Source organism: Mus musculus, chromosome 5 (genome assembly GCF_000001635.26).
Source record: "Mus musculus strain C57BL/6J chromosome 5, GRCm38.p6 C57BL/6J".
Lineage (NCBI taxonomy): Eukaryota > Metazoa > Chordata > Mammalia > Rodentia > Muridae > Mus > Mus musculus.
The window spans coordinates 20,564,142-20,582,983 of record NC_000071.6 but is presented as its reverse complement, the minus strand read 5'-3'; the positions used below and the strand labels follow the sequence as shown (position 1 = coordinate 20,582,983).

Sequence of the window (18,842 nt, the reverse complement as noted above, 5' to 3'; positions counted from 1 at the left end):
GTTTTACTAACAGGGTATAGCATGCTTTAACTTGAAATGGTCTAATTTTGCATGATTAGGAAAAAAAAAACTCCAAATATGAAAAGGCCTTAAGCGAAGTACCCAGGAGCCAGGAGATCATATATTAACTTTGAAAACAACTTGCAGTATGACCGCCGAGTGGTTAAATAAATTGTTTCAGCACGTGAGAGTTTTGTGTGTGGTTCTCTTCACGCGTATTCCTCTTTGTGAGCATCACACTCTGTAGCTTACTTTCCATCTCTGTTTGTGGACAGTTTCTTTCAACACTTGTATTTTCGGTACTGCAGCTACACACATTATCACTTTTAACTAAACAACACTTTACATACTATGTTTCTGCAATAATTTTGCGAGATTGTTATTGCAAAATGACTTTTATTTCGCTAAAATGAGAAATGCAAACGGACCAGGGAGTCCCCAGATGCATACAGCAAGATGACAATTATCCTCCAGAGGGAAGAGACCAAGAGCAAAATCATACTTCACCCAAGATCTATAGATGGAAAAAACCCAAAAAACAAGAACCATGAAAACATCTTTAGTGTTGTTGGTCTTTAGGGAAAAAGTATAATGTAAAGTTGAAGTCGAGATGCTGCTGTGTGCCTACTGGGATGCTTAATGTGTCTACATGAAATGATCACAAAGTGGAAAAGCTTGGAAATAATTTCAAAGATGGAAAGCATCCAGCCCTCCCATCTGAGCCACTGAGGACCAGGCGTCCACGATCCATCACGGCCATCCTCAATACTTACCAAATGAAAATACCTTTGCATGTTCTTTTAAAATTACAGAGCCTATTTTCACACCAAGATTTACAAAAAGATGCCTGCCAGCTTTGTTTGTGATTATTCCAAACAAAAAGCAACCCCAAAGTCTCTCAACTAAGGACTGATAAACTGTGGCACATCCATAAGATGGAGAACTATGAAGTCAAATGAACCAAATATCAATACAAGAAACGACAACTGGCAAAGCTAAAATGAATTACGTGAGATGCAAAGACATCAGAGCCAGAAACTCGGTACAATAATTTTATACAGAGAAAGGTAAAATATTAGAACAGAAAAAAAATATCAGTGGGTCACAGAGATGGGCAGGTGTGAGGCCTCATGGCTTCATTTTGACTATGGCTGTAAAACTAAGCATACTCTTTAAAACTTAGACTACCGATTACACTACAGATTACAGATCTCTACTCTATTGGAATCAAACCTTAAAAAACAGGAAGAAGAGTGAGATAAACAGGGGAAACAAAGGCAGTGGGCAAATATAGAGATAGATAAACAATTGGCATAGACTGAGCAGGAGGAAAGAGTTGGGCAACGGAGTGTGGAGGGTCTCTGGGAATCACCAGAGGAAGAGCTATGTAATCTGGGTTTGGCAGGGCACATGGGATCCTCCCAAATGGCAGTGTGGAGGGAGACGAGCTATCACCACCACCTGTGCTGTCATTTGCACAGGCAGATCTGTGGGTTAGTGAGGTCTGTTATGTGCAGTGACACACACCAGTAGATGCAAATCCCAGTGAGCCTAGCACAGAGGAGGGAGGCTAGATCATGAAAGGTCTCACCCGCTGTACAGGTTCTGGCTTTAATCTGAGAGTCAAATGGGAGCTGCTAATCCATGGAATCAGGACAGGTAGCTGAGCTCATCAGGAACAGAGTACAGTGTTAAGTGAGGAGTGGAACACAGGGTGGGGGGGGGGGCAGAGGCAAAGGTACAAGCTGACACAAGGACACTGAAAGTTCTATCTCCTAAGTCACGCTAGTCCTATGTGGCCAGTGGCTACAGGTTAGTGCTGCATGCAGAATGACCCATTTCCTGGGTGGGAGAAGATTCTGTTGAAGGTTGCTGGCTTAGTACTCCATACCAGTATTTGCAGTGTCTGAGGGCAAGCACACTGTAATCTCTGTGAATCTGCCTTAATCTCTCAAGGGTGATAAGACAGCTATGTATATATTTAACTAAGAGACAGAACATGGACACTGATTGGGGTTGAGTGGACGCATCACTCCCAGTAGCGAGCAGATTTTAGTTGTATTTTCAATAGGCTCAGGGCCCATGGGACTGTGGCTATTTCTCATCTTGCTTTTCCTTGAGCAGCTCTGAGGAACATTCCAATGATACCTTCCCTGTTAGGACAATCTTTCTCGGGTTATTTCAACTGCTTGGTGCCAGAAACCACAACGGCAAAAGCCTCCAGAATGTGTGTTGTCCTTGCTTTCTGGAAGGTCCTCCTCTCACTAGGAACCCATGAATATAGAGCCTTGTGAGGAACATCCTTGGAGCAGAAGGTATGAGCTAAGTCCCTCTTGGAAACAGACTGGTTCACCAGGACCCCACATCCAGGTGTGGAACAAACCCTTACCTGACTGAAAAATATGGCCTGAAAGAGATGAGACTGAAAATGAGATCAGCCCATGGGTTATTCCAGTGACTTTTCTGGTACTGTGGAAACCTTAAGAATGATCAGCCACCCGCCTCATCACTCAGGGAAGGATGGCTGATTAATCACTGGAAAAGATCACAACCAAGTGCAGAGATTAGTTCAGCTAGGAGGAAATGCAACTTAAATTGCAAAGTGATTGGCCGTCAAATATTAACTCACTAGAGCTTAGGATTTGGTGTGGTAGGAGTTTGGCTGGACGTACGTTCTGAGTCCTTGGTGGGAGCTGAGCCTTCAGAAGAGTTACCCCAACCTAAATGGGAACCCCTGTTACAGTTGGAAAGATGGCGGCTAAGGAGCAGTCCTGTGCTAACATAACAATATCTTTTTAAACGAATCCACACTTGGAACCAGCTTTATTGGGATGTTTCCATGGTCAATTCTATTTTTTGGAAAAAAAAAACAATAAAAATACAATTGTACAAGTCCCTAAATAGAATACAGAGTGTGGGGTGGGTATCATCAGCAGGAATGACCAGTAGTAGGGTTTGAATTGTATGTCAGAGTAACACATATTTTCCACTGGAGTGTAATTTTGTATGACCTGTATGTGAAGTATGTTTGTGCCTCTCAGCTGTGGTCTCCTTGAACTATCTTGTGAATGGCAAAGAAAAGAGCTGGATGATTTGAGCCCAGAGGAGACAGCCGCCATCCCCGTTTACATGCTTTCAAGACAACCAAGTAGCTGAAGGGAAGAAGCCATCTACGTTTCACTATTGCCTGGAAAGTCTTTGAACACAGTAATAAAATCCCTGCTGGAAATGATTCCTTAGTGGGAGAAACTTGTGATTGATAAGCTCCTGCCAAATAATAAGGAAAACTAGCTTAGAATTTTAAAGATGTTCTAAGAGCACTCAGAGGTATTTCGCCAGGCTGCACGGCTCCTCGTCTGGAGAATAAAAAAGAAGGATGGACGTTTTCCGCAGACTCACTTTCTCAATAAAAAAAGGATCTCTACATTTGTTAGTGCTTGCCTACTAGAATGCGTGCATTAATGTTTCTGTTTTAATTAATAAATGCTTTAGTGTGTAAATGCTATTAGAACATTCCATTGATGCAAAAACGCCTTCAACTTGTTCAGCTTCTTAATGAGAGGACCCGGGCAGCCCAGCTTTAATTTGGGGAAAGAGAAGCTAGCCATGCTCAGGATTGAAAAGATGGATTGACTCACTGGGCTCTGTTCATCCGGTCTTAGCTGGGTTGCTATTCCTAAGTCATACTGCCATTAAGATTTTTTACATGTGGAAATGAAATGGTTTGCTCTGTGAAATGAAGACATGATTTGAAATAGTAGTTTAGATTTCTCCCAAAAGACTTGGCATGCCACCAAGATCCTCCCAGCTAGGACCATGTAATGATTGCCAAGGAGGTCTTCAGTGACAACCAGGGCCAGTGTGTGCCAGACCAAGAGGAGTCTCCAAACATACCCAGGACACTCAGTCCTTTAGGGGACTAGAGCTGTGTAATGCAACAGGCTCCCTAACTCACAGAGGGAGTTCCCCGTCCCTGCTTTCCTCATCCAATCTCTCTTCTGATGCTTCACCCACCTCAGAGCTGGCTACTGAATCAGCTACCCGGGTAGAGAAGAACAGATGGGAAATATGTATTCTGGGACCTTACTTCCATTGTACTGTATTAGAGTGTGATTTCTCATGCTAGCTTGCACAGAGGTCCCTCTGTAATTGAGTCTCTGTCATTTCTCTTGTTAGCAGAACTCTGTCTTGATGCTCTAGCTAGGTTTCTGTGCCAGATGGTTTAGAACGGAACACACTCTTTAACTTCTTGTGAGGGTAGCTCTTGCCACTCTATGAGAATTGCATCTCCATCTGCAGACATCAGTTATGGGAGAACGCTTGAAAATCATGCTGCTAGGAACTTGCTGAGAGACACACACTTTTTTGCTCTTAAGAAACTAAAACCTATCAGAGGAGGGCTGGAACAAGGCATAAGCTCATTCACATAAGCAGCATGACAAGGAATAATAAAGTCATGATGAACGGCTCCTCCAGTGATGGAGGGAAGTCAGTCTGAGAGCAGTCCACCACCACCGGACTCGTGGACAAGAACTTCTATTTGAGAAGAAAGGAAAACACTTGAAGGAAAAGAGTGAGGACTCAGGAGAAAGTCCATTCAGAGATTACACTTTTGAGCTGATTTGAGAGATGTGTGCCTCCCAGGACTGCCGTGAAGGTAGAAGCAAAGTCAGACCATCACAGAGTAACTGGGTGAGGCCTTGGTCCATTTAATGATTAGGTAATGGAGGTATTCCACTTGGCAGCTGACAAACTGTGGGTTCTGGGACAGGGAAGGAACTAAACCAACTTTGATGGAATGGAACCTTTTGAGGGACTATTGGGGAAGCCATCTTTCAGGATTAGCCCACAGTCTGACTTTAGAGGCACCATCATACTGTGTTCTATACAAATCTTTCTCAGATGTAATGGTCAAGCATTTTTCATGGAGAAGTATAGACAAAGCTACCTTTCTAGATACTCTTTGCACTGTTAGTAACTCCATGCCACTTGTAATATAGACTCCACATGAAGCCAGAGAAGTACATTAACACATTAATCTATGTGGGCAGTTGTATAGGCCGGTTAAAACTAAAGTCACCAAAGAAGAGAGAACCTCAGTTGAGGAATTACCTTCATCTCAGCCTGTGAGCATGTCTGTGGGTCACTTTCTTGATTAATGATTGATGTGGAAGGGTCCAGCCCTCTTTGGTTGGTGGTCAAATCAAAGAAACAGGAGAAGCAAGGGGAGCAAGCCAGAGGAAGCACACTAGTAAACAGCATTCCCTCGTGGCCTCTGCCTCAGACCTGCCTTGGTCTCCCTGCATGATGGACTATAACCTGTAAGTTGACACACATCTTTTCCTCCTCAGTTGCTTTCAGCCAGAGTATGTTTTATCACAGCCATAGAAATCAATCTAGAAAAGTAACCATACCAGGAACATGAGATGTTGCTGTGATGTATGTGAGAGATGTATGGTCTTCTGGGAAGACTGTGGAAGTTCTTCAGAGTTTGGGTGGGGCCACTGGGTGCTCAAAGCTTATGGGCCATTCTGTGGGAGCTTGGAAGATAGAAATATTGAGAAAAATGACAGATGATAGAGGTCTAGCTTATAAAATTTCAGAGTGAAGTTTGCAAGTCCTTCAAAGACTCTATCAAGGCCATCTCTATGATATTTGAATTAAGAATCGGTGATTTGTAGTCAGCTGAACTGAAGAACCAGCACCTCTGAAATGAACACTGTTTTACTGGGACAATTGATGCTGGTTGCTAGGGCTGAGGAGTTGGCTGTGATTGAGAGGCCAGCGCTATTGGCGTAAAATCATCTGAAAGATGTTTCTTTGGGCCAGTTCATAGAAGCTGTGGTTAGAGGGGGCCAGGGATGCATCTCAAAATGGAAGAGAAACTTTGTGGTGTGTGGGAGTCTCCGCACATGGAGCTGGTTCTGAAGGCATGAAGGGAAAATAGAGAGTAGCTATCGTTTGGCATGATGTGGCACAGTTAAAGAGACCAGGGGAGGTGAATGGTGAGGCTGCAGCCTCAGTTACGTGGAGGTGGCATATGGAGATGCTCTGACACATGGAGATGCTCTGACACAGACTGATAAGACACTAAGAATGACACTAGGAACAGCAAGCAGGTGTGGAAAGGAGTTGGCCTGAGTTTATTCGACAAACTGTGTATGCTGTGGATGACAGGGTTTTGGGTTTTGCAGGAGCTCGCAGCTAACAGTTTGGGGTTTTAAAGGAGATCCTGCGCTTTTCAAGTGTTGGATGTTTTAATGTCTGTGAAACTTTTAAAGTTATACTATATTTTATATTATCACAGTATGGGATCTTAAGATAAAGAAGAAAGGTAGGCTTTTAGTATAATAGTGATATGCTTGTGTCAAAATTTGCTGGTTAACTTGCAGGAGGGGAGGGAGAACCTTACATGAGGAATTACCTCCATTAGATTGGCCTGAGGGCATGGCTTTGGGCCATTTTACTTGATTAATGATTGATGAGAGAGGACCCAGCCTACTGTGGGGCAGTGCTGTTCCTGGGAGGTGGTCCTGAGTTGTATAAGAAAGCAAGCTGGGCAACCCAGTCTTCCCTCATGGTCCTGCTTGAGTCCCTGCCCTTGTTTCCCTTGACAAATGACCTTAACTTGTAAGCCAGATAGGCAGGCCCCTTTCTCCCCAGTTGTTTTTGGTCAGAGTGTTCTTGTCACAGTATAAGAACAATGTATTTTATTTAAAACACATGTATGGTATTTCAATAAATATCATTATCCTTTTAAGAGTTGTGTAAGCTTTCCAGATAATCCAGAGACTACCATGGAGGCTTCATTGCATGCTGTTTGGGAGGTATTTGGAAGAAGGCTGGTATTTTACAGAGGGTTTCTGTCCCCACTCTTTCTTCTGTTACTAAGTATTCACAGGGAAGTGTGAATGACACCACCCTTCTCCCAGTGAGCTGCTCTCAGCATAACATGAGCCCCTAGCGAAGGCAACGCTGTGAGGAAGGAATCCCAAGCAGATTTGCTTAAGGAGTAGAGAACAATGCATGCTGCAAAGCTGGTGCACAGCTCCCAAAGGAAACTTGCCTTTTGCAAACTAATGAGTAAAACATGAGCCTTTCTAATTCCCGAAAGCTGGCATGATTTAAACATCTTTCCATTAATGACTCTTGGGGAAGGAAAGGGTTAGTGACTTACAGAAGGTCAAGTTGCCAGCATCAGTACCTGTTGGGCCTACTACTTGGGGCTCGTTTGTTTTTGAGATAGGGTCTCACTACAGAGTCTGGGCTTATCTGGAGTTCATTATGTAGCCTACACTAAGCTAACTTTAAAATCATGGTAATCCCCCTGCCTGACCTCCCTGGTGTTGCTATGAACCATCCTTTCTAGGCTGTACCTGTATTTTATTATTATTAGTCAGTGAGCAAACTCATTATGGAGGTTAAGAAAAATCTATTGCCACAAACCAAACCAGTAATGCATCAGATTGGCTGTTCACTGGTTGCTTTTTAGAGGTTTTGCTTTAGAGTGGAGCTTTGGCCATGGTTTCACTAGAAGGATCTCGACACTACAGGTGACAGGTGTATTGTGATATCCGAGGATTGGTGGATGAAACTGGGTGGAGGAGGGGCAGAGGGTCCCAGGGAATGTGTGTCCTTCTGCCCCAGGTAGCCTTTTTTGGACTTCATCTGAGTGCATTATAGATGCACTTTACAAATGTGAAATGGGGCGGGATGTGTGGCCTTAAACTGTTGTCAAGGGAAGCTGCTTTGGAGTATTTAGTGCCTGTGTCAGATCATTTCTTGAAAGAGACTGAGATGGACAAAGAATTCAAGGTGTTAAGAGCCACTTCCAACACATAAGCAATGACAGGAAGTTACAAAAGTTAAAATTAAAGCTTAAGACAATGGGAAGTGTTTTCTGGGACTCAAAGTTTGCCAAGGCTTTACACACAGGGACAATACAAACAATGTGCCTTATGTTCTGGATGGCCTCGTGACAGCAAGAAGAGGCTGGGCACAGGACACCCGAGGACACAGAAGCCACTGGAAGAGCAGCAGGGCTTGTGTGTTGTTCTTCTCATTTAGTTAAATGTCTTGGTTTTAGGGTAGGACCATAGAGACAAGGAATCTCTGTTTTACTTTATGTCTTTCCTAAGTTTAAGTGACTTCTTTCTTTCTTTCTTTCTTTCTTTCTTTCTTTCTTTCTTTCTTTCTTTCTTTCTTTCTTTCTTTCTTTTGGTTTGGTTTTTCGAGACAGGGTTTCTCTGTATAGCCCTGGCTGTCCTGGAACTCACTTTGTAGACCAGGCTGGCCTAGAACTCAGAAATCCGCCTGCCTCTGCCTCCCAAGTGCTGGGATTAAAGGTGTGTACCACCACCGTCCGGCTCGTTTAAGTGATTTCTTAAGTGGCTGTGAGGTCTGTGGGGAAAAGTGTAAGCCTCCACACTCAAGAGTCCACCTCGCTCTCTCCCTTTCCAAGTACCATGCTTTACAATAGCAGTTCCCAACTTGTGTGTCGTGAACCCTTTGGAGGGTCACCTAAGACATCTGTATATCAGATGTTTACATTATGATTCACAGCAGTAGCAAAATTAGAGTTATGGAGTCAGACCGACAATGATTTTAAGGTCACCACAACATGAGGAAGTCTATTAAAGGTCGCAGCACTCGGAAGGCTGAGAAGCACTGCTTTCAGTGGAACTGGAGGTCTGTAGCCCAGTGTTTGACTCTCTAGGATCACTTTTCAATACTGCATACATGTGGATATCAGGGCTCTTCCCAGATTGCAGTGGGTTTTGGGGAAAAGTCATCAATGAGCAAGTCTAAGCTCTGGCCTGTGCCAGTAAAATTACAGAGTGAAACATCAGTGGACAGCGGAGACACTACAGTGTAGTCATTAGCTTGCTAGCCTGCGATACAGATAAAGACAGATCAAGTGAGCACAGCAGGAAATTCCTAACAAAGGGAAGAGGACCCACACCATTGCTCTCTACCTTTGAGTACTTAGATTGGTGCCCTGGCTGCTGTTCTGAATTAGTTGACTTCCCTTGTTCTGGGTCTAGATCTAAGTCTTAAATTAATTTGATAGTCTTTACTATTGATGTCAAAGTGTTCTAGTTTGCTTCTTATATAAGTGAATTCTGATATAACTTTCTTGACAAACTGTAGAAATGTTAGATACTAAATGTTATTTTTTAACCACTTATACTAAAGCCCTCCTTGGAAACGGCTGGTATGATAGCAGGTTTTTATGCAATAACACCTGGATAGCAAGACTCAGGCCTTGAACCAGGGGTAGTCGAGGTCCGGCCCACTAGCCCACTGTACACAGCCACTGGGACGTTTTCACAGAAGGAGCAGCTGGTCCAGAGACAGAAAGCTGCTCGAGTCACATCTGGGTTATATACACAGACCTCACGAATCATAAGAACAGCATGTTAGTCAGTGGAGAGACATGGTTCATACTTTAAAAATATCAGCTGAAATTATCAGCATCAAGGAGCTTTTAACAAAGCACTGGTTTCTCTTCTAGAAGACCCTGGGTTTGATTGCCAGCAACCACCTGGCAGCTCACAAATGCCTATAAATTTGGACACCCTCTTTTGGCCTTTGTGATCACTGCATGCACACAGTGCATAGACATGGATGCAAACAAAGCTCCTATTCACCTAAGATAAAAATAAAGGTTGAAAAGATAAAAAGAAAGCTTTTATTTTTAATTTTCCATGTTTATTAATAATATGACAATGAATATCTTTGTTGTCTGGTCTTGATATTAAATGTCCATGAAAGATCTATATGCTAAAGGCTTGCACATCAGCCTGAAGGGTTATTGGGTGGTACTTTAGGAGTTGGAACCTAGAGGCTAGAGAAGGCTCAGTGACTAAGAGCACACTGCCTGTTCTTCTAAAGGTCCTGAGTTCAATTCTCACATCCACACAGTGGCTCACAACCATCTATAACTGCAGTCCCATGGGATCTGATGTCCTCTTCTGGTTTCTTTGGAAAGTTAGTTACGTCAAATGATGTTTTTCTGGGGCACACAGGTGAAAGGATGTCTTGCTAAAGCAGACACGTGAAAAAATGTTTTCCTGAAGCAGACACAGGTGGAAGGATATTTGGATATAGCAAACATGTGAAAGGACACTTGATGAAGGAGTATAAATATGACCCTACAGATAGTGGGAGACAGGCATCGAGCATTGGTTTGGTTTTTTCTGCTTCACTATTTTTCTCTAATGACATGCATGTATTGGTTCACCTTACATAGCATTGTTGATCTCCACTAGTGGTGATGCCAGAGAGAAACTCACCAAAGAACTGCTCCTGAGGTTCCTGTGGCAGCTTGCCACTTCTGCAGCCTCACCTCAGGCTGGTTGGTGGTGAGCCTTTTGGTTTCTCCAGGATTGAACTACAGCTGTTGGTTCATGTCTGGTGTCTGCCTGCCTAGAGGACTGGTCTGTAACTGCTGAGTCGTATTTGGTGTCTGCTACAGGACTGAACTGCTGCTAAAGACGACTGAGCTCACCCTGAAAGAACGATTGCTAAACAGGTCCACCTCCTCCATATCCTAATAACTTTTCCCTTCCACTACCTCTGCTGGGTGGTAGGCAAAAGGAGAGGTTGAACCCTTATTAAAAGTAGGTTGCAAAAAAATGTATGCCTACAATGTGTGCAGACAAAATATCCATATGCATAAAATACATAAATAAATCTCTAAAAAAGAGTTGGGGCTTTTGGGGGTGTGCTCTTGAAGGGCATTTGGGGAGGGGGCTCCCTCTTTTAATTTTACTTTCCAGCTACCACAAGAACAAATTCTCTCGTCACACATTTCTGCCACAATGTCCTGCCTTACTCCAGGCCCCAGAATAATGGAACCAACCACCATGGGCTGAAACCTCTGTGAGCAGAACAAATCTCTTGGCGCGATTTTCTTAAGGTACAGTTTTGGTAATGGGAAGCTTGAGCATTTGCATGTGTACAGATATCTTTAATGTTCAGTGTAGCCCATGGCAGAGGAATGAAAACAAATGTTTTCATGTAATTAGGAAGAACGAAGCCACATGATTTCTTTAGGGTCACAAGGCTAGTTAATGACAGAGTCAGGTTTCTAATCCAAGGAGCATGATTGCAGCACCTGAGCTACTAACCTCTTGCCACTTGCTTGCCTATATGTAATGATCTGCCAATCAAATGCACAGTGACCCTTGTCTACCAATGAAACAGCTTCAGTAGCCATGGGAAACAAGCTACGCAATGAACTGTTAATGCTTTTGGTGCCGTGATAAGACATGAAAAGAAAATTTTCACAAGGCCAGTAAATGGGTAAATGACTGTGACTCCAAAGTATCTGATAGCATCACCCTACCTCAGATGCTCAGAGTCCAACAACCTTTCATATACTGACAAAGAATATGAGGCCCAGGGATGGCTCTATACCATTCACAAGGCACTTAGCAGGTTTCTCTGAAAATAGAGATCAAAAGTATTATAGAAGTTAAGTAGGAAAGAGCATCGGCTCCAGGAGCCTTTTAGGCGCATGCTGCAAATTACACACTATAACTGCAACACGCCATCAGTGTAATAGCTGCCTTTGCCACAGAGCATGGGACAATCTGTGTTTCAAAATCCTTAAATTGAAAAGAAATAGCTGTATGAAAGGAAGCAACCAGGAGGCAACGTGGACTAATAGACTACTATACATCTATGCTCAGGGGTGATGCAAAATCATACCCTTTTGAAAGTTGAGAATTGTTTTTGAGGTCACTCCCTAGGCAGAAAACCTCACTAATTGTAGCATTAGCACCAATTGTTTTCCCAGACCTACTTCTGCATAGATTTTATTTGCAATGGAGAAAGCCCAAGCATACATTTCCTTACCCATTTAGAAAGGAAGCTGTCATGCTTTAAATACAGTTGAGACCTGAAAGGCATGCTTAGCGTTTTCACAGTGGCAGTATACTTTTTATTTCTCTTCCAGTTCTCTAGGTACCCTGCCACAATGAACAACCCGAATGGCTTGACCCTGCCACAATGAACAACCCGAATGACTTGACCCTGCCACAATGAACAACCCGAATGACTTGACCCTGCCACAATGAACAACCCGAATGGCTTGAGGTAACTGCAAAATCCCCTTGTGAGCATTTCCCCAAGTTATTGGGAGGCTGTTTATATAATTCATGAAAATCTTCAGTCTTGTGTCCTTTTAATCTTGGTGAATCCATCGTACTGACAGAATCCTGCTTTGAGTTTATGCTTAAAGATCGGATTTATTTCTTCAGCTTGTCAGAAAAAGAAACATGGTACCTTTCTTTCAGACATATGTAATTTGGCCTCTGCACATATTGGCTAAGGTTTGAAACTTTGGTAGTTTTCTTTCTTGAATTTGTTAAGGCTCATGTTAAAGAGGGCAATCCTGTCCATGTATTTCTGGTAGGCTTTTGATAACATTAACTTGACCATAGAAGCTCTTACTAATTCCTGATAATATGAATTTTTTTGAACATTGCTTCCTATCTGACATAAACTGGAAACCACAATTTCTAAGAACTGTAGGAACATTCAAATAATAACGTGGTAATTATTTGAAGATGTCTACATTCAGATGAAATATATCCAAAGTATTTGGGCCAAAGCACTTGACTATGAAAACCATGACACATTTTCTTGCCCCCACTTCTGTCCTCTGATTGATGGCTGTGTACTAAGGAGGCCGTCTACAATGGTGGCTGGCTGAAGAGGAATATGACCTCTGTCACTGTGTGGTATAGACTCATGAAACATTAATACTGAAGAATCCACAGAATTGAAACCCATCTACTGTTTTCCACCTACAGCTGCTACCCCAGAGACAGACCCTAGAGCTTCTGTCTCAAGGGATTGCTTTTGAAAATGCCTCCTGACCATGTCTTATGTTTCCAGTTTTGTTTTCTCCCAACCTCCATTTAATTTTATACAGACATCTTTAAGAAAAAAAGGCATCTCATTGCTCAAAACCTTCCACAAATTTCCAAGTACTGAGAAGGCAACATGGCTGCACTCTCATACGGGGTGTGCATACCGAGCTTGCACATGGAGCCTGCACCTCCTGGCTTCCATCTACTCGAAGGGGCTGTCCACACCATTCTCTCCGGCCGACTGCAGCACAACCACCCTGGCCGCCTGCATCCTTCTTGATCCGGACCTCCTCCTCCTCTGAAGGCTTCTGCATGAACACTCTCCTGCTAGTTCCTTTCTACCTCTGGTTTATCCTCCGGAACAGCTCTCATAAGGGACATTCCCGCACCGACCCATGAAGATGGTACACACCTCCTCCCACAGCTGTATGGCCACACACCACTCTCTTTTATTTTACTCTACCTACAAATGAACTAATAGCTTTGATAGCGCTGAGTGTTTGCAGCACATGGTCTTGCATTGTTCTTGAACCTAAGTCATGATATTTGGCTAGTCGGTGTTAAGAGCGGTTTATGTTTCTTTTGCTCATAGCCTGAGATTTCTAGGCCATTCAGTATATTCATAGCTATTCTGGTCTATACTCTTCTGGTATCTCTATCATTAGAATATATATATATATATATATATATATATATATATATATATATATATCCCTCTTATCTGAACACAGACAAGCCAGTCACTTACTTATGGTGGCTCCAGACTCAGGCCTGTTCAGAGAGCTGATGATGACGAAGCCAAACCCTTCGTTTTCTTTGCGGTGAATGACCACATCACTGGTCTGCAAGCTGTGTGAGGCAAAGCCTTCAGGAGGTGAGGCATTGCTGCTGGGGGCGGCGTGGTTGCTGTTGGAGTAGGTGGCATAGTCACTGCGCGGAGAGCTGTGGTGAGTTGATACAGAGCCTGGACTCCTCCCATTCTCTGGGCAGGGCTCCCCTGAAATGCACATGAAAATGCACAGAAACTCAGTGATTTAGGAAAGGCCTTACTGAATGCTTCCCAAGGAGCAGGCATCTAGCTCCTTGATCTTCCCTCTAGGTACAGAGAGCATTTGAAGGGCTACAGATCTATGGAATCCACTAGGTCTTCATCCATTGTTAGTCTTTCCCAAAGCACAGGGAATCCCTGACTCCAACCCCCTGCATTAGCCTCCTCTGAATTTGGTACTTGCTTTTGTTTTTCTCTTATTATGGCTTCAAGTCCCAGAGACAACGACAACTTTCATATATCAGCCTCTTGGTTGCATAGTAACAGACTGAAGATGATAGGAAACCAAGCAGACAGATTCTTAAATCATCCCAGGCATATGACTCACTGGAAGTATTTATAAAGGAGCTGGGGAGATAGCTCAGTGGATGAGGGACTTGCTGTGCAGCCAAGAGGATCTAAGTTGAATCCCTAGAACCCATATAACCGCACATCTTCTCTAGGATCGGTACTGCGCACCTATGAGTCAGCGGGAGACAGACGGAGACTCCCCCGGAAGTTCTCCAGCCAGCTGGAGTGCACAAGAGTAAACAACAAAGAGAGACAAGCCCTGCCTCAAACAATGTGGAGGAGAGGACAAACCAGAGGCTGTCCTCTGCTCCTTACAAGTGTGTTCCAGAGTATGCATGCTCTTGCATCACACATAGACATTTATGTACACACACACACACACACACACACACACACACGTTAAAAAGAACAAACATAGAAAGGGCCCACCAATGGAAGTTTTTGTTTACTTCACCTCTAGTTGGTCTGGGAAAGATTTGCGTAGGAATCTAGATAACACAGGATCTAAAGATCTTTGGGAGACGCTGCTATTCTGCCAGTGCAGACAACCACCTTAGGGGATGACTGAATTTTTTTTTTAAAAGAGCTACAGTTTTGTCTTATGGTATTTTGCCAGTCTAGAAGTATTAATTCACTCCATATAGGTGAGGAATAGACTTTTTTTTTTAAGTGGCCCATTTCTTATTTTAGGTGATAGCCACATCTTACTCAATAAGGTAGTTTGAAAGAATAAACAAATCAACTGAGATTTTCACTGAAATTGGTTTGTACGGTCTGAATCAAATCCAATAATATCAGGCTGACAAACTGTGAGTGCTAAATCTCAATAGAGGTGTTGGAAGTTTTGCTCATTTGCATCCCATGTTACAAAATACACTTTATTAATTGGATGTTAATTGGATAAACCTAATCAATGCTCCCAAAATGAAGCAGGCATAATGGTGTGGCAATATGAGAGCAAGCTGGGAGCTAAGAGAAACTAGTTTGCTGTTTTACCTGCAGGTATGCACGTGCACTATGGGCACTCTCAGTGTCAATGGAGGTCAGAGGAGGGTATCAAACCCCTGGAACTGGAGTAACATTTGGTTGTGAGCTGCCATGTGAATGCTGGAAATTGAACCCATGTCCTCTGGAAGAGCAGCCAGTGCTCTTATCTGCTGAGCCGTCTCTCTAGCCCTGAGAAGCACCTGGTTTTGGTTTTAAATGACTGTTGGTCTACCATTCAGGAAGGATTTGTCATTTTAATTTAATTGCAAGGTGCCTCAGAGAGTGGAGTCACAGGAGCAGATTTGATTCTTAGAGAACTGTCGTGGGGGACAGCGCTGTTTCATTTCCTTCCTAACGTTCATCAGGGCATCAAAAAGATGTTTGTACAACAGAAGAAGAGAAAATTATGACAGTTCCCCATTTCTCGTGGGCCTGTAGATACTGACTCTTACTTAAGAGTACTGGGAACCATCTTGTGTCAAGTCATGAATGCTCAGCAGAAGTTCCTATGAAGCCTGTTAGCATCACAAGCTATAGTTTCAGCACTGCCAGAATGTGGCGTGATTGGCCGGGCTGGGGGAGCGGTGGTACTGAAACTTTGAGAGGCGTGTCTAGTGGCATCCTTTTGGTCTCTGGAGGTGTATCCTGGAAGGGGATTATGGGACATCTTTGCACACACACACCCCCTTGTCTTCCTTTGACTTTGTTCTCTAGCTGTGATGTACATGGAATTATTTTTATTTATTTATTTATTTTTTTAGTTTGTCATGGTTGTTTAATATGTGTACAGTTTTAGAAATAATATATGCCTAGCAAAATTTCAGAAAACATTTCATGTATTTGTAAAGTATTTGAATCACTTCTGTCACCTTTTAAAAGTTACCATGGACAAGTTTGATTCTGCAGTACACATACTTCTTTTGTATTTCTCACACTGGTGAATTAATTAATTAATTAATGTATATGAGTACAGTGTAGCTGCCCTCAGACAACCAGCATAGGGCATCAGATACCATTACAGATGGTTTTGAGCCACCATGTGGTTGCAGGGAATTGAACCTATCACCTCTGGAAGAGCAGTCCATGTTCTTAACTGCTGAGCCATATCTCCAGTCTCAACACTGGTGAACTGTAACACATTGTAATAAAATGCTCAACTCTATCAAATTTTAAAATATTTTCATCCCAAATTCACGTACCAAAACAAAATAGTATTTTTACTTATTCTTTCAGTAGTGATATTTAAAATTCAGTACATGGAATTATTTTATGTGCTTCTAAGAACCACTGTGTGTTGCCATGGGCCCAAGGCAAATGGGCCATTCTCTGAAATCATCACCCCAAATAAACCATTCCTCTTTATAAGCTGATTCACCTCAGGTATTTGTTATAGTAATAGGAAATAAGAAAGTCAGAGGGAAAAGGGAGACTATAGGAGATATTTTGCTACACTGATCCAGAAGAAGAATTGCATTCATTCACATATCACATTTATTCATATACAGAGACATTAGAAGTAGCATTAAGTCAACTAAAATTTTGAAGAAAATAAGTGCAAATTAAGTCACGTCATCATAAAAAGGTCTTGTAAAATTAATTGATTTTTTTTGGAGGTAGATTATTAAGTACACTAAAGGGAGAAGAGAGCTGGGGAAGAGCTGCATTCATGTCTCCTCATTTCTTTTAATTACAGAGGAACTGAGACCCAAGCGAGCACTCGTATGATTGAATACATTTGAGCTTTTTCTTTAAGATACAATTAATTAATCTTTAATATAAAAAGATACTTTTCATTTGTGAGAAATGTACTGAGGTCATAAAAGAACAAAATGTCAGTGCCCTTGCTTTGAACTAGAATGGAATGTTTCTGCCTGTAAAATGTACCCTCCTTCAAAGACAGGCTGGTATTGTCTTGGTGAAGTATATGTCCTTTATCAGCCCTTGTGCAAGTTGGAAATAAAATGATCAGAGATAGTCCTGGAGAAGAAAAACAAACAATTATTATGCTGCTACATTAAATTGAAAATCTCCAGAGTTATTGGACCAAATCAGTAACTAAATGTCACAGGCAATGACAAGAGAGATCTCATTTTCTGGCTGTCGTATTTTGGGGGAGTTGAGAGCTGTGGTTGTCAGTAAATCAACAACAAGAAAAATTATCTGTCTTTTGCAATAAGTGGCTGGGAGTGGCTAGACCATGGGTTCTAGAGAGCAAGGGAATCGATAACCAAGTCAATGTGGTGGTCCTTGGGTACCAGAAAGGATCAAACTGACAGCAGGGCACTTTTCTATTGTGTTTGGACCCCTTTTCAAGTTTTTGAGGAAATCCCTTCATCTTCAGCAAAATGAGCATGTTTTAAGACAGGCGGCTAGCTGGGAAGATGGTCAAGCTTTCCCAGGGTTGTTCTGGTCTCTGACCCTTGGGATGTGGTAGCACGGTTGTCTTTGAGGGGTTGCTTGACGTCAAGTGCTTCCTATACAACTGGCTCTCCATCTGGACAAGACTGCTTTCTTTCCAAAAATTCTTTGTGGCATTGCACATCAACAGGGTTGCTTTTGAACAATAAGGTAAAAGGCCAGAAGGTGACTCCACACCATTACTAATTTCAAAAAGTACCTGATGCCTCATACACACATGGCCATTCAAGATCCAGCCATTTAGCATTTCCTGAAGTGAAATACTTAGGTTTTAGGTTAGGTTCTGTTCTGTCTCCATCAGTGATACTAGAAAACAGCATGGCACTTGACTAGAAGAGACTCTTCCTTTTGGAGGACAGGAATGGACTGATGCTGCCTGCAGGTGAGAGGCTTTGGACCTAAACGTTTCCTCCTGGTGGGGCTTGCTTCTCATTGGCACATGAGAAGTAATGGGCTAAACTTTTAATGCTGATTGTTACGATCAATTGCTGATGTTTATTAATAGAGAGATATTGTAAGACTAGGGATTTGTAATTTCTCTGGACTTTTTGGAGCTGGATCGTGGCCACCATATTTCTGACAGCTCCCCGATGCCTCTTGTAAATACCAAATTTATTTATCTGCTCATTAAATAAGGAAGTCACGAACCCAACAGGACTTTTTCGATCAGAGCCTCCATTTCCCTTTTAGATCCCCATTCTCAGTAGCAGGACTTGAGGATTCTGTAAACCAGATGGGCGGTGCCTGCTTCCAGACTGTAATGGGTGTATCTTGCCTTGAAGCATATCTAGGGCATGAGGCATGCATGGACTATAGTCTTATACAGGGCCATGGGGCATGCTTGTACTATAGTCTTATACAGGGGCAGGGGTGGCCATAGGTATAGACATCATCATAGCACCACTTGGGAGAGGGGACAGCCCTGGGTATGTCCCTGCTCCTGTTTGTGTAGGTACAACTGGTTTATACTCATCAAGGTAGACGGTTTACTGGATGGGTAACATTTTCACAAAGGGAAAGTGAACACACTTACATGGACGAAGGCTAGACCAAGAGCAGGACTGTGCCCACCAGTGCGTTCCACTGTACTGTCAATAAGCTCCCCTTCCTTAACATTGGGCCAAGATTTATATTCTCCTTGGGTATTGGAGAAAGATGCTGATAGCACAAGACTGGATGTTTTGATTAAGCCATAAAACTTTCTTGCATATCCATTC

At 42.7% G+C, this 18,842-nt stretch overlaps 1 protein-coding gene across 18 annotated transcripts in view; it reads right to left on the bottom strand.

Moving 5' to 3' along the window:
* Nucleotides 1-18,842, bottom strand: part of Magi2 (membrane associated guanylate kinase, WW and PDZ domain containing 2) — a 1,485,406-nt gene that overhangs the window by 121,809 nt on the left and 1,344,755 nt on the right. For all 18 annotated transcript variants that reach the window (XM_006535743.4, XM_006535748.4, XM_006535745.4 and 15 more), the window contains one exon: nt 13,630-13,878. In XM_006535743.4, coding sequence (XP_006535806.1) covers nt 13,630-13,878 — 249 coding nt within the window. The remainder of the gene's footprint in view (nt 1-13,629; nt 13,879-18,842) is intronic.